A 23876-nucleotide genomic window follows, 5' to 3' on the forward strand; every position below is an offset into this window, starting at 1 on the left:
CACCAATCAGCAAGTCATCAAAAAGCTACCCGTCTGTTTCTGTTCCCTATCCTGAGCAGTGGCTATCCTGCCAGCTTGGCACAACCACAGAAAATTTCAACCAAGGGCAGCAGTTGCTTCCAGTACCCCACAGAAGGCAGCAAGTTCGGGAAAGACAGCATGGCATCCATCAGATGGTTGCAATATGGAGAGAGATACACCTTCCATTCCTAATTCTGTCTTTAAACAATATGCTTTGATTTTCTTCTCCTGTGACCCGTTGCTGGATAGCACTCACCTTCAGCACTCCCAATGTGTGATCATTGAAACAAACTGTCTGGATGGAATCCTGTAGGAGCATGAACCAGGTGGGCTGTGGGGCAGGAATCTGGGAGAATCATGTGAGGTGTGGAGTGAGGGCTTTCTTGATGTTGGGAGCAACTCGTTGCATTTTCCAGCAGAGTTCCTGGCATCGAGATGAGATTCTTGCCACGGAGTGGTGAGATGCCCAATAATGTGTATTATTGTTTGTTATCACCTTCATTGATACTGAATCACAACTCGTTAATATGCAAGTTCTGATTTTACCATCTGCTGCTTGGAAACAAGAATTCCCAACATGAGAGTCAGAGCAGTTCACTGTTTGCTGCGCCAGGTCACCATCTTGAACATCTGGATCCAACATCTCATGCTCCATGGACAGTTTCTGTATTACCCCAAACAATGGCATCCAACACCTGCCAGCTTCCCTCTACCATCATGGTACATCACACCAACGTTTCCTCTTATTCTGGCTTTCTGAGCCTCTGAAGTCCACTCCTGGAACCGGAGGACAATCGGTGTGCCAGCACCAGTTGTCCTGAGCAGAACCTCGGAGTGGCTGCACACATGCAGTTTTCGGAATGTGCCATCTCATATCTGCTTAGATTCATAGAATCTCTACACAGCCCGTTCAACACATCGAGTCTTCACTGACTGGCTAGAGGGCATCCCACTTAGACCTCACCCTATCCATGTAACCCTGGATTTTCCATGGTTAATCCACCTAGCCTACACATCCCTACAGGGAAGTTTAGCATGTGGGAGGAAATCAGAGCACCCAGAGGAAACCCACGCAGACACGGGGACGATGTGCAAACTTCGCACAGACAGTCGCGCAAGGCTAGAATTGAACCTGGGTTCCTGGTGCTGGGAGGCAACAGTGCTAACCGCTGAGCCACCCCAACATGATGCACTAACTGTATTTTTCTGCCATTGAGGGCTGTACTTTGGAGTGTAGAGCCAGTTATCATTGAGAATGCTGTGGCAAGGACACTTTGCCCAAAGGGACATGCACCCCAGCTCCCAGACCTCACCCAGGATCCATCTCAGAGCTGCATCACTTGCTCTCTCACTGCTCACACACTTTGCCTTGTCCTGGCATTCGTTGTCTTTTAGCGCAAACACAAAGCTAGGCAGCTTGCCTTGGTTGCCAGCTGTGACCATCCAAAGGGGTGGGCATCTTGTTGCATGGCACTGTGCTACATCAGTGCTGCAGCTACACTATGTGCCAGCAGGCAGACAGGGCAGACACAATGCATTGTTTCCATTAAAAGGCCACATCCTGAAGTCAGAGGTGGGGAGTGCTCAGTCACATCCAAGGGAGACACTCTTCAGGCATGGAGTGCCTGCACAGGGCAGTCCAGGGACGTGGACATGGTCATTCAAATGTTTGAGGCCATCAGGGTCAGGAGCCTCTAGGAGGGTGAGGAACGAAATGCCACACACACCCCAGGTCCCTGCCTTGTTGCTGCCTGTTGTATAATGGGCCGACCTCTCCTGCAACAGGGCAAAGGAAGGCACTGGGTGAGATGAAAGTGGCTGGCACAGCTGGTGACTTTGGGGAAAGATGGTGAGTGACTGAGAAGGAGGCACAGAAGCCAGCGTGGGGGCGGGGGGGTGCAGAGGGGGTGAGATGAGGGTGGGTGAGACCAAGTGAGGGAAGATGCTGCATGCGTCAGTGAGTGTGAGGTACAGCATGAGCCTAGGTGGGTGGTGGGTGCGGTGCAGAGATACAGTGAGTGTGAGGGATCAGGGAGAAGATGATGGAACATTACCTGTCAGAGTGGAGAAGGTCATTGAGCTTTATCTTGCACTGCTGGCCACTCCTCCAGGTGACTCAGGAGACACTGACCTGAGCGGCAAACCTCAGATCAGGCTGGCAGGGCCTCATCCTCTTCTGCTGGCGTTGGGTTAAAAGGATCTCCTTTTGCACCTCTTGGCCCAGCAGAACCCCAAGGTCCCTGTGTGCAGAACTGAAGGCCGATTCCTCCTCGTCTGCCAAGTCTGGGACAAATGTCCCGAACCAGACAGGGCAACTCCAGACTGCCAAGTCTCATCTGGGTGCTCAAAGACTTCTAATGCTGGCATTGGTGCTAGGGAGGACATTCTATTCTGGAATATCCTGGCACTGGTGACTAATTCTGAGAATGACGGGAATTGGAATCGGCTTGGCATTGGACAGGATGGGGTGGGTAGGCTGTGATTGAGACGAGTTTGGGACTCTAGCACAAGAGAACCCGCGAAAAGCAAGGCTCCGTGAAACTTGACACGAATGACACAGCCAAAAAAGTGGGAAGATTCAGTCCTCTGTTCTTTTGTTTGGTATTTAGATGTTCCAATGGGTTTGACCGTCATCGACAGGAATGGCTGGACTATCACTGCATGGAGGAGGTACAGTATATACTTACCTCGGCACTGATCCCATCAGTCTCCTTTACATTTCCATTTTCTTAACATTCTAATTTTTTTTAATAATATGTCCCTGTTTGCTCGTCTGCAACAAATTGATGGCATGTTAAATCAAAAATAGTCTGACAACATTTTTTGGGGTGAATTAAATGAGAGGTTCATGTGGAAGTTCTTTGAAAGTGCTATCCAATTTGTCCCACTGCCTGATCGTTTCCCGTAGCTCTGCAGTTTGAATCTGTTTTGAAAGTTATTGTCGAATTTGTTTTGACCAACCTTCCAGCTCATCATAACTCACTACAAAATATTCTGTCTTCAAAACTTAAGAAGTAGGAGCAACAGTTGTCCATAAGCCTTGTCAAGCTTGCTCCAACATTGTTCATAGTTGATTTTTGACTTTAACTCATTTTCCTGCTTAACATCAACTATTTAAGTGTATTCAATGATGGATCATCAGGGATAAAGAATTTCAAAGATTCAAACCCTTAGGGTGAAGTATTTCCTCCTCATCTCATACGTTTCTCTGTGTTCCAGGCTCTCCACCTGGGGATACAACCTCTGTATTCACCTTGTCAAGCCCCTTCTCATAATGTCAATGAGGTCATCTGTCAATCTCTTAAATGCCAGCGAATGTAGATGCAGTTTATTCGGCCTTTAATCATGGTCAACCCAGCGAACCTTATTTGCACTGCCTCAATGCAAGAATATCCTTCTTCAATGTGGAAGCTAAAACAGCACGCAGTATTGCAGATGTGATCTCATCAAAGTCCTGGATACCAATAACAAGACCTAATTATCCTTTGGGATAAATGTCAACATGTCATTTGTCTTCCTAATTACTTACCATACCTGCATGCTTTGCATTCTTTAAATGAGTACACACATGCCCCTTTGACCATCAACATTTAACAGATTCACATTTCTTAAAGAAGATCTGATTTTTCTGTTCTGAATGAATAATTTCACACTTTGCTATATCATTCTCTTGTTGCTCATTCACTTAGCCTGCCTATTGGTCTTTGTGACCACTTTGTGTCCTTCCCACAGCTTACATTCCCATCACGTTTTGAATTGTCAGCAAACCTAGATACTATTATTTCCTCCTATCCTACCTGTTCCCTTTGCAAATCATCTTAAATCTGTGACCTCTGGTTACTGACACCCCTACCAGTTGTAAACATTATCAGCATCTTTCATAATTTTGAACAAACTTCCCTACATTACTGAAGTCCCTCATCCCCGATATCATTCTGAGAATTAAGGCTGTTTTTAGTTCAACTCTACCTTAGCATATAATTGATATCCCCATTGAAGGGAAGGATATATTTGCCTTAGAGAGGGTGCAAAGGTTCACTTGATTGGTTTCTTGGTTGAAGAGATTGAGTAGACTAGGCTTCTATTTCCTCAAGTTTAGAATAATAAGAGGTGATCTCATTGGAATATTCATAAGGGGACTATTGGGTAGAATGTGGAATGGTATTTGCCCTTGCTGTCAAGCCAAGAACCTTGGGTCAGAGTTTCAGAGTTAAGACTGAGATATGGACATTATCTCTCATTCAAAGATTGTAAACATTTAGAATTCTCCACCCCAGAGAATTGTGAAACTTACAGTTGTTAATATTCAAGTCAGAGATCAGCAGATCTTTAGTTTCTGAGATAATGAAGGAATATGGGAATTATGCATGGAAGTGCGAGAGAGGTAGAAGATCAGCTGTGATCTCATTGAATGGTGGAGCAGCTCAAGGGGCTGAATGGCCTACTTTTATTCCTATATTCTTGTAAATTCCAATTGTGAACATCTGGGCTGGCAGCTTTGCTGGCATGAGCTAAATCAAAGCTAAAATCCTCTTTGTTAAAGGGTTAGAGACCCCTCCTAGAAATAAGCACCAAGCCTGCAGGAGACACTCAGCAGGTCTGGCAGCATCTGGAGAGAAAACAGAGTTAACTTTTCGAGACCAGTATAACACACTTCTCTGTATTTTGTTTTCTCCATGGATGCTGCCAGACTTGCTGAGTTTCTCCAGCATTCTCTGTGGTTTGCTTTAGATTTCCAACATCAGTAGTATTTTGCCTTTATTCAAGACACCTCCATGAAGGGGCTTTGCATGTCAGATTTTGTTTCCTCCCTCACTGAGTTCAGGGACCTGGTACAATAACTGTCAGGCAGTTTATTGGACTGGCCAATCTGGACCAGCAGCCTTCTACTCTTCAATGCTCAATTTCATAATTTCACATAGAATGACACCCAACAAGAATGCACATTGGAAAATCGCAGCTCTCCTTCCATCCACAGCCTCATCAACCCCAACCATCCCTCAGCTCCTGAACCTTAGCAGGCGAGGTTCCACTTAGAAAACACAAAAATTCCTTTTCAGTGCTCCTGCTGAAATAGTAGCAGCATCATTACCATCCTATGAGAACCTCTGATAATTTCACGATGGGGGTTAGGCACTGAACATTTCAGTGTTCAAATCCATTCCAGTTTGAAAGCTCTGTTTGCTGTCTGTGGAATGATTTCACTTAGTCTTCAATTCTAACCCAGCAGCTTAACTTTGTCCATGATTAAATCCTCTTTCAGATAACTATTAGATGTTAACTCCATCCCATGTTGTTAATGTTTCCGTTATTATCTTTGCAATGTTCCAGCACAGCGGTGAGCTCTGCGAGGACCATCCTGAATATTTCCCTGATATCTCCTCCACAGCAGTCTCTGTAAATTCATTGGAAAGTGAAGTTACCACCACCACATCAGTGCTACTCTCAAGCAGTCTCACTACAGAAGGTAAACACATCAACCCGCTTTCTCTCCAACCTGTTTATATAAAAGGATGAGAAGTAACTCAAAGTAAACTGATTCATATAAAATTGCCTCTCCTACTGTGTGGGCCCTCTGAAATTGGTCCATTAAAGAAAATCTGCTGAAAGGAAAGCTTAGTGTATAACTCTCAGTGTGCACAGTCACAGCTCCACAGGAGTGAAGAAAGAAAACAAATTAATTACTTAAAAACTGAAGAATGTCAGGGAAGGTGCTGTGTGATATTTGCATCTGAGTCAAATCACATAAGAACATAAGAACTAGGAGCAGGAGTAGGCCGTCTGGCCCTTCGAGCCTGCTCCGCCATTCAATAAGATCATGGCTGATCCTTTCGTGGACTCAGATCCACTTACCCGCGTTCTCTCCGTATCCCTTAATTCCTTTATTGTTCAAAAAAAATCTACCTTTTTTTAAAAAACATTTACTGAAGTAGCGTCAACTACTTCACTGGGCAAGGAATTCCATAGATTAACAACCCTCTGGGTGAAGAAATTCCTTCTCAGTTCAGTCCTAAATCTGCTCCCTCTAATCTTGAGACTATGCCCTCTTGTCCTAGCTTCACCTGCCCGTGGAAACATCATTTCTACTTCTATCTTATCTATTCCCTTCATAATTTTATATATTTCTATAAGATCCCCCCTCAATCTTCTGAATTCCAATGAATATAATCCCAATCTACTCAGTCTCTCCTCATAAGCCAACCCCCTCAACTCCAGAATCAACCTAGTGAACCTCCTTTGCACCCCCTCCAGTGCCAGTACATCAGTGCCACAATCACTGGTAAGGCTGATGGACCGAACAGAACCAAGGAACTTTCTAGAGAAGTAGGGAGGAAGCAGAGGCCATGTCCTTTGTATCTAGGCTGACACACTCCTTGGTAACAGGAATTGATTTTGAGGCTGCCTTCTACATTAGTGCTTGCAGATGTAACTGCTGAATACTCCCCTTGGTATGAAAATCAAAGAGGTGATTTATGGAGTTCTTGCTTCTGCCTTGAAGCTTTGTCGGTTGGGAGTGTGTTTCTGGGATCTAAGCCCGTGCTTTCCCGGAAAACCATGCCAAGGTTGCGTGCAAATTCTGATCGTCAGCTCTCCTGCTGGTCACAGCTCCAAAGTGGGAGTTTCGGTTTTGTAAAATGACTCAGTTCATGTTATATTTGTTGCCCAATTAAGGCCATTTAAGATGAAGGAGTCGCTAAAACGTGAGTGCTGTCTCTATCCCCTCTGCTATTTTTTCCAACACTATAAATCCTTAGTTGAAGCAGTTCTGAAGCAGCTTTTAAATTCTCCTCCTTGTTTACAAATCCTTCCAAAAAGAAAAACCCAGTAAAACATGTGAATGACATATGCTAGTCTGACTTGTCTTGTGTCCTTCAAAATGGAACTCCATTATGCCCAGTATGGCATTTCCATGAGTGACTGTTTTTTTTTAACCCTCTGGGCTGACCAGTCTTCTCTGCATCACTCAGTTTCCATCACCATTGGCAGCTGTGCCTCCAACTGCAAAATTGGCCTCCTCTGCTCCAGTTCTACTTCTGAAAAATAGGCACTAATCTTTCCCCATTAGCCAGAACGTAGCTAATCTATCAGAACAAAAGTTTCATAACACAGCCCGGTACCATCCTGCCTAATGGTGCCACTAACTTTGAACAATCTGCGTCAAGTATGAACTGAGCTCGAGAACTGCTTTTTACTAATGCCAAATGGCAGGTCAATTGTTTTGCCTAATCAATATTCTGCTGCTGGAAATTCAATTGCAAGGCTTTTGTTATCTCTCACTAATGCGCAATAACTGTAACAGTATAATTACTTTAATTGCTTTGATCTGCATGAGTGCACGGTTTGGATTTTATGCAGAATAAAGGGATTTTAAAAGAACTGTTGCAAGTTTAATAGCTCTGAAATTGCAAATTCGTGTTTCTAGCTTGCAGGTTGACCTGCCCAGGAGTGGAAATTGAAAGCATAACCATGAGTTTAAAAGAAAGTTTGCCCTCTCTCTCAAAATTTAATAATTCCGTAATGTTAATTAGATCATAAATCACTCAATTACAACAAAGATGAAAATATGGATAGATATCCCGGAATTGTGCTTGAAGGCTTTTTGAGAAATATTTACACAGAATTACTGAACCCTCATGGGAGTAACTGTGGTAGAGTTCTTTTCAAAATACTTTCCTCTCATGTATCATTTTTATGCTCACTAACAACTTTAGCCCTGATATTTGATAATCGTTGCAGTTATACTGAGCTGTTTGACTTTGGACGTCTACTGATTCATGTATCATTTGTTATTAAATGTCACTCTTGGTGCTCATGGTACACAAGTTTAAATATCGGGACCACATAGGTGCAAGCTGAATTTCTCACTTACCCTGCCAATAATATTAAAAGCTCAAAATTTACTCAAGGTGGCACATCTTATTGAAACAAGATTATTAGGGCACTTGAAAGAGTAAATGTGGAAAGGTTGTTTCTTCTTGTGGCAGAGTCTAGGGCCAGAGGTCATCATCTCAGAATACATTTAAGACAGAGATGAGGAAGAATCTCTTCTCTCAGAGGGGAGTGAATCTATGGAATTCTTCACTACCGAGAGCTGTCCAGGCTGGGTTATTAAGAACATTCCTTTTTAAGAAGAGATAGATATTTTTGAGATAGATAGATATTTAATCAGTGAGGAAATCAAGGCTTACGGGGAAAAGGCAGGAAAATGGAGTTGAGGATTTGTTTCAGGGATTTGTGATCAGTTAGGCAATTGATGATTTATTGCAATTTTCCCCTGGTGTATTGAGTTTGCTAAGAAGCAGTAGTCTAGATATGATACATCAGTTAGTTAGATAAAGACAGTATACAATGGTGACAACTGGGGATGGTTCACTGCTACCACAGGACAAACAGGCTGTCAGCGTAGAGTGTTTCAGTCTCATTAAAGTGGTGGAGGCAGCAGGGAACTCTTCCCTCAATCTTCCTCTCCTTGTGACCCACCTTCCTTCTGCCTGGTGAGGACTGCTCAATGAAAACTGCTCTCTGGGAAATGTTCCCCCTGCCCTGAGCCTACTCTACTCTTATTCCTGTTTGGATCCTCCAATGCAGATGTGACTTAGCTCCAAAGTGAATAGTCCAGTGCAGAATCTGACTCCTAATTCACTTGGCTATTGTGTGGCTTTTCCAGTGCAGGTTTTGTTTCTCTGACTCCCTTGGCTCCAGTGTGGTTATTCTAGCATGGTACTGACCTAGTCCTGGTGCCTGCTATTGTGAATACTCCTCTCTCTGAGCCTAACACTTATTGTTGTCCTTATATTTCTAGAGGCAGGTAGCCTACACCATGTTCCTCAATGGTCATGGAACAGCCATTCATGATGTCAGATGATCATCGCCCCATTAGCTGCTCTCATCTGAGGGCTGGTTTATCATTCTGTACAAACTTATTTTCAGAAACAACACTGATAATAAAGTGTGTTTGCCACCTGATGAATTGCTGATGCTAGTCTTGGGCATTGTGACTTCTGTGCATTTTGCAATTCTTCCCTTTGTTTTCATAAGCAAAAATTTTGGAAAGTTAGATACTGCTGTAGTAGCTGCTAAACTAAATCCCATGCATAGTAAATACCAGGAAAATTCTGTTTTAAGTGATCCTTCAACAAGGATTATCAGATTAACTATGATCTCTCTGAATGGCAAAGCAGTTCAATGGGCAGAATGGCCTACTTTTGTTCCTACATCTTATGGTGCTGTTTGGAGCACCTTAATTCAGATGGGAGTTACAAATCTTGGTGAACCACTTTCTTATTGCCATTTCTAACAGTAATTCCACAAATGTAATAGTGAGGTGAATAAAGTTTGAACATTTGACAATAAATTAACTGATTAGATCAACTGATTAGATCAAATATCCTGACAAAAGGTGTTAACAAAATGAAGTGAGGACTATTGATGGAGTAGATAGGAAGAAATCATTTCCACTGTTGGGAAAGATTAGGAACTGAAGAAAAAAGAGAAGTACCAGCAGAATCAGAGAAGAGACAAAAACAGAAATTGCTGCAAAAGATCAGCAGATCTGGCAGCATCTATGGAGAGAAATCGGAGTTAACATTTCGGGTTGCGTGAACCTCCCTCAGACCCTTCCTCACTCAACCTGTAGCATTAAATCTGATTTCTCTCCACAGATGCCGCCAGATCTGCTGAGCTTTTCCAGCAATTTCTATTTTTTGTTTCTGATTTACAGCATCCGCAGTTCTTTCGGTTTTTTGTTGAACCAGAGAAGAGCATTTTTTTAAGCAGTCCCAATCTGGCTAAGAAGGCTAGTGATAGCTAAATCAACAAGGAACTTCAAAAGGCAATTGAATAAATTCTTAAAAAGGAATTGAAATTGCAGAGCTGTGAGGTAACAGCAGCAGGCTGGAATGAATTGGAGGGCGCTTTCAAAGAATTGGCAGAGACTTCAAGTCTCTGTGAACCCAGTCCTTCAACTGTATCTGATGTGTAATATTGAAGTGTGCAGCAAATAGATTTGGCTATTTTATGGAAAGTATTGGAAATAATTAGCAAATGATCAGAGAGAAAAATGCAGACTTGTTAAAGTAATCTACACCATCAGTAATACAACAGTCCTACCACACTACCCTAGGCTACTTTGAAAATTAGTTCTCAATCTCATTTTAGTGACTCACAGTTCATTAAACATTATACATCCGCCTTATAAATCAGTACAGTATATCTGAGCTTAAACATTTAAGGATTTTGCTACAATTCACACTTATTAAGTGTTGATAACAGGAAGCACATTTTTTTCCAAGTGTCTTCACTGTATAAGTAAACATTGCAGTAGTTAACAGCCTAAAGCTATGATGTGACATCCTGTGTGCTTACTGAGGCCAGTTGGAGCTAAAGTGTAGAATGTTGGAATTGTCTTGAGTTAATATGTAACTTAGGAAAATAACCTTGATAACAATCTGTTGCTATTTCAACAAAAACAGAATTGAAATCACATGTGCTTTTGAAATTATATTAACTAAACACACCATCAAACTGACCTCACCTCCACCGAAAATTGAGCCATACCTATGCCATTAAGAAAACACTGCAGATGCTGGAAATCTGAAATAAAGCAGAAAATGTTGAAGATGTCTGGTGGTATCTGTGGAGGGAAGAATTAATATTTCAGGTCATTTTCTTTGAAGATAGGAATGGGCCACTGGGCTGGTTGAGCCTGCTCTGCATTCAATAAGATCATAGAATCCCTACAGTATAGAACCAGTATATTCCAACCCTCCCCAGAGCATCCCATACCTCTAACCTATTCTTGTATTTCCCCATGGCTAGCCCAAACATCCCTGGGCACTATGGGGAATTTGGCATAGCCAGTCCACCTAACCTGCACATCTTTGGACTGCGGAAGGAAGCTAGAGAACCCAGAGTAAACCTACACAGACACAGGGAGAATGTGCAAACTCCACACAGAAAGTCACCCAAGGGCAGAATTGAACCCAGGTCCCTGGTGCTGTGAGGCAGCATTGCTAACCACTGAACCACCGTGCCATCATGGCTGATTTGATTACTCTGTGTTCCAGGCTGCCCTCAATCATCTTTCACCATCTCATTTATCAAGAATCTTGTGAAAAAGAAGGTCATTTACCTAAAAATTAGCTTCCCATCTCTAAATTTCTCTCATGAGAGGTTTGTATTTTTGATGAGAGAGGTTTGCATTTATATAGCATTTTCCACATCCACCAGACATCGCAAAAGTCACTCAACGAAGTACTCTTTGAAGTTATAAGGTAGAAACCTACATTACGCACAATTAGGTTCCACAAGCATCAATGTGATAATGATCAGATAATCTGTTTGTCTGATGCTGACCAAAGGCTAAATATGACAAGGAGTTAACTCCCCTCCCTCCTTTTTCGAAAGAGAGCCTTGTGGTCTTTGACAACCAACCAGTAGGCAGATGGGGCCTGAGTTTGACACCTCATCAGAAAGACAGCATCTCCAACAGTGCAGCACTCCCTCCGTACTGCACTGGAGTGTCTGAAGTTCAACTGCCTACAGTGAGTGGGCAGCCAATCCCAAGCTGAGTGACCAATGCTCTAGGCTTGCATACATGCCTTCCTGCCTAGGTAGTACAAGGGCCCTGTGAAAGAGCGATTACCTTCCCCACTCAATCCCACAGTGATGGCTCAGCTGCCTTCTATATTTTATAACCAATTTTGTTTTTGATAAAATAGCGGGCACCTCTTTTGTTGACACACCCCCTCTGTGAGTTACCTTTTACTACAGTTTGCTGTTCTCTCAAGCAGTAATAATGCCCCTGCAGTTAGCACTGGAAAGTCAGACAGAAAACAAAAAAAAAGCAAGGAGAAAGGGAGAAATCAGACCCAAAGCTAGATTAATGAATAGGAATATTTAACAAGATTTTAAAATGGCGTCATATCACAGATCTGAGCTTATTATCTGTCATCAATGTGCATTGCAGTATCACTAATTCCAATTTTCTCTTTCCTTTAGATGATACGAAACTCATTTTTCATCTGAAGGATGACGGTAAGTTTTATAAAGATTTATATTTTTAATTTGCTTTAACAATATATGTTCTTCCATTAATTGTTTTCTCAATTTTAGGTTTTTTTAACTATTTCTCAGGCTTTATTTATTTTAATGAGAGATAGTGCTGCTAGCAGTCATACTGCTGGGTGTCAGCAAGCATAGCCTTGTTTAAAGAGCAACTTGTTGTTATCATCTCGAAGATAGCAAGAACTGCAGAAGCTGGAGTCAGAGTCAATACAGTATGGAGCTGGAGGATCACAGCAGGCCAGGCAGCATCAGAGGAGCAGGAGGGTCGACATTTCGGGCCTAGACTCTTCATCAGGGTCTCCTACTCCTCTGATGCTGCCTGACCAGCTGTGTTCCTTCAGCTCCACACTGTTTCGACTGTTGTTATCATCTGCAGTGTGCTACACTAAGGGACAGTCAAAACAGGATTCTCCAGTATAGTTGCTTTCCCCCAATGTGCCGTCATAGACTGGTTGTGCTGTGAGAACTGTCCCAAGCGTGCTGTGAAATTTTGTGCAAAAGTAATGAAAATCAATGTGAAACAGGCATTGTTTCATCTTAAACATACTTATTGCAACCAAAATGACAACTCATAAAACTTATGAAAATTAATTACCAAATTAAAAAAAAACCTGTCAGTCACTGAACTGAATGCATCAGATTTAGGGCCATGAATAGTTAGAAATAGTTGAGTTGAGCAGATTTCGAAAATGTGTCTGTGCTCGCAGTGAAAGGTGTTTTCTGTTGGATTTGAACATTAATGCATTTGACCTTTCTTTAGCTTGGTGTAAGGACAATAGTGCAAACCTGTAGAGTAAGGCCATGAGCACAGTGAACGCTGGTAAACGTGATGTTTATGAGCAATTCATTCAGCTGAAAACATGGATGTTCTGTGGAATTGTTTGCTTCATTGAAATGTGCTATGTTATTGAAAAGTTTGGGAGCCACTGCTCTAGTATATTTCAACAAGGAATTGGATATATATCTGGGGTGGAGAAATTAACAGCACAACGGGAAGAGAGTGTGTCTTATTGCATAGGTGTTCCACAAAGGGCCAGCTCCAGAGCACATCGTCTGTGTTATTTCATACTGTGATCATGCAAACTGAGGCTTTGAATCAGTGAATGGACACAACATTAAGTAGCAGACAACGACCTTTGTCCTCCGTCTGACAACACTAGTTCCTGTCGCAGGCAAAATAAAAACAGAAAGAACTGCGGATTCTGTAAATCAGGAACAAAAACAAAGTTGCTGAAAAAGCCCAGCAGGTCTGGCAGCATCTGTGCTTCTAGTTTAGCTTTAGTTACTGCTATCAGTATTTGTATTTAGGCATTGCAGCTGGCAGTGTGGGGGTTAGTTTAGCTCTGTTGGCTAAGTGTCTGGTTAGTTAATGTAGAGTGATGCTAACAGTACAGGTTCAATTTCTGTACCAACTGAGGTTACTATGAAGGGTCCTCCTTCTCAATCTCTCCCATCAACTGAAGCATGGTGACCTTCAGCATAAACCACCACCAGCAAGTTCTCTCCAATAAGACAGTAGCCCCATGGTCAGGTAGACTATGATGATATATCTGTAGCTGGTGTTTATTTGGCTAGGTTTCTATCTTAGCAAGCAAAGAACTGTACATTAAGATTCTGCAAAATATAATGGCCTTTCTAAACAAAAAAGGAATACAAATTTGCAGTTGAAGTTTCTCAATCCTCAGTGTTTGTGCAGACACACACACCTTTTTATTTGTTCTCTGGACATGGTGACATTGCTAAAGGGTGTAAACCTGAGGAAGGAGGCGACCTCTTGTACACCTGTATTAGGCTGTTTCCAAAAGTCAAAATGATTTCTCTTTGGTTTCCTTCTTCAATTGTGACAGCATTTTATACCAAACACTGAGACTTGTTGCTTTTTCATTTTCCTCTGCGCTATCTATAATTTTTACTCCATCTCTCAGGACAGGTTCAGCATTTTCCCAATCACTCCTCCCGTTGTATATGTTGGCCCCAGCAGGGTGTGTTTACCTGAAGTGGCAGTGCGTATTTTATCCCCTGTAGCATAAGAAATTAGGACATAGATAACATGATATTGAAAGATCCAACATATGTTTATTATAGCTCACTTATATTTATCCAAATATTGCATTCACGAGCACATCATGTCTGGGCAAACATTAAGGTGTTCAGTTACAAAGAATAGCACATTTAACCTCAGTGTGACATGCTTCAAGTGGCCTGAATTCAGATGTGATGGTGACCATTGTGCCCTTAGGTCATATGCTATGATATGGTGATAATATCATGAGCATGTCTGTTAATTGGGGTCTGTGGTTCTTAAACATATACTGACCGTGGACATAACATAACGCCTCCCATGGTTCATTTGACACTATTATAGACCCCACCACAATCCCTGTGGGAATCACCAAGGATCCTATACCCTTTAGGGAAGCTCAGTCTGTTCACTATGTTCAGACACATTGACTGAGTTCAGCTTCAACCCAGCTCGGAGTGGGTGGCCTTGAGATTGTATCTTTATATGAATCCCTGTTTCTTCCGGATGACCATGGCCTAGTGAGCTGACAAACATGGGCAGAATTTACTGCCCTCCCTCGAGATGAATGCAGACATGGGGCAGAGTGAGTGGGTGCCAGGTGGGGATGCCACCACCTTTCCACTTCTGCCATGTCCACCTCACTGCCAGCTGAGGCCCTTTTAAATGGAGAATTAATGCCCATCCTATTACCATCAGTATTCACCCAGGAACAGGTAGGGCAGAGCGTCACTACTGAAATGGGAACACAGCCTTTGTTTGAGTTCCCCACTAGGGTCAGTGCTTGATGGAAGGACTCACTGTTAGGAAGGGTATGATCTGCTAAAGGTCACTCTACTACTCTCACTGTCAACCAGCCCCCACATCCGTGAGTCCCACTCCATGACCACCCTCCCACCCCCAGTCACCGGTGGCCCAGTCCTTTGGGTGGGTATATTACTGATCAGTGCCACTGCTTCCGCTGTCTGTACCTGCAGAGGAGAGCTTCCAGCCTTGATTAGACAGTAGCCCTGATGGGGTAAGGCTTTGCCCCTTGTGCCCAGGGGAAGGGTCAGCATTGGCTGCTGAAGTGCCTGGCAGCTCTCTTCAAAATGGGAGGCATTTTCCAGCTCTCCCACCAGTGAGTGAGATCCCATGACCTCGATTAAATGCTCCTCATGGTACAGAGGTAGGTATAGATGTGGGGTGCGTTACAGCGTCATTGTCAATCATTGACGAAATTGTTGGGATGTAACAAGATACTGGGATTGATGAACAAGAAGAATCTAGTTTTATCTTCACTACCAAATGAAATGGGTTGAATTTTTGTTTTCCATTCAAGATGAGGCAACACTGGATATAAACATACCAATTACTATCAATCAAATCACAGCACATACTGCAGGCCAAGACCTGGCTGGTTGGATTTGAATTGTTAGCTGCTCATTAGTTGTGCAGATTTGGTATTTCTTTACAAAAATGAAGCATTAAAAACATTGGAAGCAGAGAAATGGCCCTGTTGCACAGTGAATTGTACTCATCTCCTTGACAGACAAAGGTAATTCACACTCCAGCAATGCTGACCTCTCAGTCAGCCTCTGACCTTTGCAAATCCTTCACTAATTCTAACTTTTCCCTTCCCTCTCTCCTTTTACTCAACTCTGAACATTTGCCATTCCCCTTTGCTGTTCATCCCTTCCTCGCAATGTTTTATTTTCTCTTCAGTGTAAACCTCTTTGGGATTTCTCTTTATATGTAAGGAGCATTATGGAAGTTTGAAGCATGGTTTTTATGTAGATCACCTCTCCTACTGTCTTCCTCACCATATTCCTCAATTCCTTCTGTTGCACATAATGGAGAATAAATGAAGTGAAAACCCCAATTCCTTTATGTTTTGTTTTGGGAAGGTGGATTTTTGTGCATTTTAGCCCCTTAATTTGTAGAACAGGAGCAGACTTTAGTGGGTTTGATGGAGGATTTCCATCCCTACACTCACCCTGACACACTGAAGAAAGACGTGGGTAAAGAGGCCAGTGCACTTCTACAAGATGTAAACTGAGATTTAGTACCTCCTGTTCTGAGCAGGACAATGCACAGCAAGACTCCACCACCAGACCCAGTCCATCACAATCTCTATCACTGCTGCCCAGAGGGTGCCCCTTCTTAAACGTACTTTTCCAGGTCTTCTTTGACCGGCCCTTTCTTCATTTCTTCACAGGGAGGCAATAGCCTAGTGGTATTATTGCTGCACTGTTAATCCAGAGACCTGGATAACATTCTGGGGACCTGGATTCGAATCCTGCCATGGCAAATGGTGGAATTTGAATTCAATTAAAAAAAAACCCAACTGGAATTAAGAATCTAACGATGACCATGAATCCATTGCCGATTGTCGGGAAAAACCTATCTGGTTCACGAATGACCTTTAGGGAAGAAAGCTGCCATCCTTACCTGGTCTGGCCTACATGTGACTCCAGACCCATAGCAATGTGGTTGACTCAGAACTGCCCTCTGAGCAATTGGGCATGGACAATAAATGCTGACCTAGCCAGCGATGTCCTCCTCCTGTTAACAAATAAAGGGAAAACAAAAATTTCCCATCCAGCGATGTCTACTTAGCTAGCAATCTTGTGCAGCCATGTGTCTGGGAGTTTGAACACATGTCCTGGCAGTTTCACTCATCTCTCTCTCTCTCTGCCATGATAACCAGTAGGCACTGTTGACCAATGCTGAGTAGCACTTCCTCACTGATGATGTTGTCTGATGTAGAGAATGCTGGTGCAGGATGTCCACTTTATGTGACACTTTTGTTGTTCCCCTTCCATGTCTCACTGGCATCCAATGCATATACAATTCCAGCTTCAGGGCCATCTTGATGGTGTTGGGTGCTCACGCCATGTGGAGGCACTGGAAAATTGATGTAACTCTGCCAGTTTTTGTGTGAAAATCTATCTCTACATCACCCTCCTTGAAGATGTTGCATCCTCGGCAGGGGAAGTGATGGATGTCCTCAATATTCTCTTGCCCAACAGTGCTGGGATCATCTTCTTGCCATCCAGTCATTATTGCCTTGGTTTTAATGCAGCTGATGCATAGACCAACCTTGGCACTGCTACTCTCAAAACTATTGGTCGTGCCTTGGAGCAAATACAGTTCTTCTGCCAGGAAGGTGAGGTTTTCTGCAAAATCAAGGTTGCTGAAAATCGGCATGGGATTCCAAACACTGTAGCGAGTCTTCCTCATGATGAAGGTGATCAGTGAGAAGGAAAGGAATGGTGAGAGTTTGCAGTCTTGCCATACTCCTCAAGGTGACGGTACTGCTCTTGACGAATCTGCTGGAGGCAAGGCATAAGCCTTTGAAGATGTTCACATCCTGCTCCAGAACACTGTTATAATGTATTAGAGTGACTGTCAATGGATGCTATCCAAAACTTCCTTAAATTCAATTAATTTTACAACAAATGACTTCTGATATCCAAAACTCTGCTGGTCCTGAATGCAAATATGATTCCACGATATGATCTGCTACCCAGAGGCCTGCCTGGTCATTATGATGGATAGTGTCCATTTCTGTTTCCAGTCTATACCGAGGACATAGAACATAGAACAGTACAGCACAGTACAGGCCCTTCGGCTCACGATGTTGTGCTGAACTATTATCCTACTAAGATCAAACTACCCTGCCCACCCTACATTTTACTATCCTCCATGTGCCTGTCTAAGAGTCAAATCAAAAGTCTCTAAAGTATCTGACTAAACACAGCTCAAGTTGAGGCCAGGTGCCTATAAGATAGGGGGCACCCAGATTTGGACTGGGGACCTTTTGATCTGCTCTATTTGTTGCAGACTTACTCCTCATCTCTAGTCATCATGAGCATCCTCTGCAGTTCAGATCTAAGTGAATAGGTTCTTGAGCTGTGTTAGGATGGAGTTCTTGCCATGTTTCAGTAGCTCTGCTGGTAGCTCGCTGATCTCAGGTGATCTGAATGTCTTCAGAATATTAATAGGTCTTTGAACCTCTGATGTGGTCATTTCTCTCAGGCTGGTGTTTGGCAGCTGGGCGTGATGAGCTTATTAAATGTGAATATGAAGTTAGGGTGAGGCCATCCCCTAGTCCCACTTCTACGAGGGGTAGTGCAAAGGGAGAGTTATCAGTATTTAACTTGTCATAGAAACAAAAAAAGTGTTTGCAGGTCTGATGAGGATGGAATTCATTTGGACTTCAAAATTTTAGCTTAGATGAGTTCAGATAGCTGGAATTGGAATCTCAGGATAGTGGTGGGATTCCTTCTCTGATATGAATGTTCAGCAGGTCATGAAGATAGGCACATGTGGCTTTTGTACCAGGAGGTTCCGGTTTTTACAGATGGACCTGGAGTTTTGAAATCTGATTGGGAGACTGTTGAAGACTTTGCAACCTTCTAGATCTTAAAATACAAGAACGTTACAGCCTTGTTATGCTGATGCTCTTACAGCTTTCATTATTCAATTGCAGACTGCTCTGTTCCTTTCTGGGTCTTGAAGTTAAAACTCATTATCTCAGACAGGTTTCAGTCATATGGCCAATACACGGTCTTATCCACTTGGAATGATTTAACTAAATGCTATTGCTGAATGATAGAGATAATGGATGAGATCTTAGGCCTCCAATTCAGAGCCATGGAGTCTGCAGTTGTGTCTTGGGCGAATCTCCAAACAATAGCAAGTATAAATTCCATAAATAGGATGTGTCTAATTGTGTACTCTCTCAGGGGAGGCCATCCCACGCAAGACAATCTAATTAGGAACATTCCGGAAGCTTGATTGTCTATGTTGGCATTGCAAAGGTCACCTGATCCTTGGCAACCACCTTAGCATTTCCTCAGAGTCAATTTTATAATGTAAAAGACAGTTCCAGAAGCTTCTATTTGAACATAGAGTCAATTTTTAAAGTTGTAAATAGGGTAATTCTGCACTTCACTCTCAAGTCCGTTTTTGTATCTACTCAAAAAACACATAGAATGCTGGAGAAACTCAGCAGGTCCGGCAGCATCAGTGGAGAGAGAAATAGTATATGACTCCTGGATTTGAAACGTTAACTCTGTTTTCTGTCCATGCATGCTGTCAGACCAGCTGGGTTTCTCCAGTGTTCTCTGTGCTTGTTTCAGATTTCACAGTATTTTACCTTTATTGTACCTAATCAATCCTGTTGTTAATATGCATATTGCCTGTTTTAATGGCTTTTGTGATACTTGTGGTAATAAATGATTGCAATGCAGAAATTGAGTCTACCTTATTTTGGATGCACTGCTGTATTTTTTTAGCGCACGTTTAAACCGTCTCTAGCCAAAGTAGATAAATGCTTTAATTACATTTCTAATGCTAGTTTTTCTTGTCACATATTAGGTTAGTTAATGAGCTTTTTTTTCCTTTGCAAACAGTATATTTTTGTTAACTCAAGTCTTCTACCCTGCTGGCCAGCCCAAAACAGTGTGGCTAACACAACAGGCTTGTAGGTATACATAGCTGTTGTCAAGGAGAATGGTGAGATTACCTCCCTTGATAATTATGTTTTGGATTCCTGCTGTGTGCTGTTCAGTGCAGTACATAGCGTTCAGGCAGCTTGGATTTTCCACTAATGTTTTTGATTATTAATCTCTGACTGCAGAGAGATTGGACAGTGAGTGATGGCAAAAAAAAATTCCTTTCTTTCTTATCTCTGAAGCAAGATTCATTGATAGCTTTGTGCCAGTGTCTGTCCAACAGTTTGCAATGGACACAGTCAGTGTACATGATCTCGGAGATATTTTGCAGAACTCCCTAAGGTAGAATCAGAATGGCGGATGCAATCTCTCCAAAAGACCACAGTGCACATGGGAAGTATCAGACACACAGGGAAGTACAAAGAGAAAAATGATGGCTGCTGACAGCAGTACAAAAACAGATCAAATTGAAATGAGCACAAGACAAATTGAAAAGGACACAAACTGTTTTATTCGCCTCTCTTCTCCCCCACCTCCTCACTCCCCCTCTTGGCCCCTACACCACCCCACTACCCTCAACAAAGATCTTGGTGGAACAATGCCAATAAATGTTACATAGATAATTGGACCTTGTTGGGTGATGTACATTCTACAAAAAGTGTAAGAGAAAGAAAACTTTGAATAGATAAGGCCAGTTTGGAGCTGATGCAGGAGAGGAAAGAGATCACTAAGCCTAGGTGGGGAAATAATGGCCATCCACTATTGGATGTTTCAACAAGAGAAAGGCGTCTACAAAGAAATTCTTGAAAGTTTGAGAACAATGATGTCTTGCTATGTAACAGTAGAATCAGAAACTGTGTCTTTTTATATCCATGCACCCTTGTATAAATACAATTACTTTTTCCTTAAAAGAGTTAGAAATGCTAGTCCCTATAGGGATAAAATGGAAGACATTTTCTAATTAATGTGCTCAGAGATATTATTGTAAACCTCTAGAGCAGGTGGGACTCAATCCTGGGTCTCCCAGCCCAGCGGTAGAAGCACTACGACTGCACCACAAGAGCCCACTAAGAGTCAGGTTGGTTTCTGTCACACCAACTGTGCTTATCATTTGTTAAACTAGTGATTGGGTTTATTCAATTTAAGAAAAAGCTGAGTTCTTCCCTGGTGGGAAGTTAGCTTCTGGGCTTCTGGGAAAGGTGGAAAATGGTGTTAGTGCTAAACTATAGATTGTAAATTTCTGAAAGTCTTTTCCTGCCTTATTCAACATATTAAATATTGAGGAACATGAACAGAGAGGACAAAGAGATGAGTAACTGGATAAAAAGAAACAGATTAGAAGGGATTTGTTTTTGAAGAAACAAATTAAATTATGGGAAGCAGTTTACAAAAAAAAGAGACAGATTTGTTTTAGAAGTGAAGAAATTGGCTCAGGAAGATGTTAGACAGATCAGTTCCCAATGGTGTTCAATGCATTTCTATTTTAGTATTCAGATACTTAATTTTTGTGGCAAAATATTCATGAAAAAAATAAAATCAAATCCACATCTTTGCCTCTCGCAATGATGTGAATTGGTTTGTAAATTAATTAATTTGCATTGTTCTAGCCTAAACATGATCTTGGCTTAAAGAGCACAAAGACTCAAGTAAAAGTAAAATGTCAATGAACTGACACACATGTCTGTGAAAAGGTAGAGGAAACTGAATGCAGTGTATAATAGCCAATCAATTTGAAATTGTGCATTTCAAAGTATTGCTCAAGATTCTGAAGTTGACGTATACCCACTTTGTTTCTCTATCCCATATGTCTCTCTCTTTCCATCGCTTGGCTTATTAATAACTGTCTCATTGGGAAAACTGTGACAGAAGCAGTAGAACCTACTCATTAAGATTTGCAAAGAGAAAACTTATGTTTACAGAGAATTGCCAAATTATGGAAGCTTGTATTAATCATGTTTGAAATAAAAGTGGAAACTTTAATCACATGTGGCTTCCTTCAGGCTGAGGTGATGCCAGGAACCAGTGACTTTACTGATCTCTGTACACAACTAGTGCAGCTGTCTTGCATGATGTTTTAAATTGATAATAAGATCCCTTTTAAGCCTCAGTTCTTTCAAATTGATCATATGATTCTTTCATTGCAAACTTGACATCATGCTAGCAAAAAGATTATGTATACATTTTTAATGCAAAGAATACTCATCAAAGGTCAAAGAAACCTAAATGTGACGGATATGGGAGAAAAATACTTTTAAGCTAGAATTTATTTTGATGGAACTGCTTCAAGAACTGCCCTTTTGAAGTTTATCTTTTCATCTTGCAATATTTTTCTTTTCATGCTCGCACTGACTTATATTCATTTTTTTAAAAAGTTGCTAATTCAGAGTTGGATCCTCGTCTCTGAACCTTCCCTGGCTGCAGAGCTTCAAACTGGGGGATAAGGAGTTGTCCAGTCAAGGTTGAGTTTAGGAGAAATTCCATCACTCAGAGGCTTGTGCTTTTTTGGGAATTCTCCACTCCCCAGATGTCAGTGCATGCCCAGGTCATTGACAATATTAAAGGGTGGAATCGATAGATTTATTTTGATTCTAAGAGATGGAGGTAATGTGGAAAAGTGGAGTTTGGCTTGATATTATTGAAATGGCTGCAATGGTTTGAGGAGCTGTATGATCTTTTCAAGCTCCTTTTTCTTGTATCCTCATAGACATGTAACAGGCATTCACAAGAGCAAATCTCAAATGTAAGGCCACTGCTGCTTAATGTATTGTTCCACCTAGCAGACTTCCTTTTTAGGTCATGGAAAAGTCTCCATTGGTCTAAGATATTGATTCTGTTTCATAGCATAGATTCATAGTATAGCATAGCATAGAGGGCAGCTCAGTGGTTAGCACTGGTGCCTCATAGCACCAGGGACCCAGGTTCGATTCCACCCTCAGGTGACTGTCTGTGTAGAGTTTGCACATTCTTCCTGTGTCTGTGTGGGTTTCTGTCTAAAGATGTGCAGGCTAGGTGGATTGGCTATGCTAAATTGCCTGTAGTGTCTAGGGATGCATAGATTAGGTGGGTTATGAGGGATGGGTTTGGGTGGGATGCTCTGAGGGTCAGTGTAGACTTTTGGACCGAAGGGCCTGTTCCCACACTGTAGGGATTCTATGATCATTCATACCACACTCATGGAGGCCAGGGACATCATAATTATTCCATTTCTTTACAGGGGACATCATGGTGTTACAGTGATACTGTCACTGGCCTAGTAATCCTGAGGCCCAGACTAATGATGGAGATGTGGATTCAAATCAAAATTCAATGAATTAAAAAATCTGAAACTGAAAGTTTGTCTCAGTAATTGTAACTGTTATGTTGCCATTGATTGTTTAAAATAAAAAGCTGTCTTCCTTGAGGGAAGGAAATCTTCTGCCCTTAACCTAATCTGGCCAACATACGACTCCAAGGGCAAGGCGGTTGACTCTCATTTGATCTCAAGGGCAATGAGGGGTGGGCAACAAATGCTGGCATTTTCAGTGAGGCTCACATGCTAGGAGTTGAGTCTTATCAGATCAGTCATGACCTCATCGAATAGTGGGTGAGACTCGATGGGCTGAATGGCCTACTTCTGCTCCTAGTCTTACAGTCTATTGGTCTTAATTTATCTGCCTTCATAGAAACCCTACAGTGTAGAAAGCGGCCATTTGGCACATCAAGTCTCAAACCCCCTCCAAAGACCATCCCACCTCCCCACTTTATCCCTGTAACCCTGCATTTCCCATGGCTAGTCCACCTAACCTGCGCATCCCTGGACACTGTGGGCAAGTTAGCACAGCAAGTTCATGACCTGCACATCTTTGGGTTTGGATTTTTTAAAAATTAGTAGTCGACTCCTGTCCTATCCTATGGTCCTGCAAATTGTTGCTTTTCAATAAAAATGGTTCCTTTTTCAAAGTTACTGCATCTGCCACTCTGTAGGCAGTTCCTGCTGGATCAGAATAAATCAGTACTTGATTTGATAGTTTTAATCAACCTGTTCAAGTGTGTTATGCTACATGTGTGGAGCAGGCAGGACCTGAACCCAGGCCTCCTGACTCAGAGGTAGGACACTACCACTGTGCCACAAATGCACCAGTACATCATTAGACTTACTTCCGCTCTTTCTGATTCACTTGCCTTCAATTACCTGAGTCTGATTGTGAGAAACAATACAAATTGGAAAGATCAGTATCTGTGGCTGTGTTGGGCTGTAACTTAATTGTTTGAGAAATGGGAATCATGATTAAGAATCAAAAACAGAAGTTGCTGGAAAAGCTCAGCAGGTCTGGCAGCATCTGTGAAGA

At 42.2% G+C, this 23876-nt stretch overlaps 1 protein-coding gene across 2 annotated transcripts in view; it reads left to right on the forward strand.

The window, feature by feature from the left end:
* LOC109935240 (plexin domain-containing protein 1-like) overlaps positions 1 to 23876 on the forward strand; it is a 268940-nt gene that overhangs the window by 201108 nt on the left and 43956 nt on the right. Inside the window, exons 10-13 of one of the 2 annotated variants that reach the window (XM_048614604.1) lie at positions 2631 to 2691; positions 5353 to 5488; positions 12022 to 12057; positions 22763 to 22837. In XM_048614604.1, the coding sequence (XP_048470561.1) occupies positions 2631 to 2691; positions 5353 to 5488; positions 12022 to 12057; positions 22763 to 22785 (256 nt within the window). In that variant the 3' untranslated portion in view covers positions 22786 to 22837. Of the gene's footprint in view, positions 1 to 2630; positions 2692 to 5352; positions 5489 to 12021; positions 12058 to 22762; positions 22838 to 23876 lie in introns of those variants that run through there. The other variant, XM_048614603.1, reaches the window with a different exon arrangement.

This window comes from Rhincodon typus, chromosome 30 (genome assembly GCF_021869965.1).
Source record: "Rhincodon typus isolate 14 chromosome 30, sRhiTyp1.1, whole genome shotgun sequence".
Taxonomy (NCBI): domain Eukaryota; kingdom Metazoa; phylum Chordata; class Chondrichthyes; order Orectolobiformes; family Rhincodontidae; genus Rhincodon; species Rhincodon typus.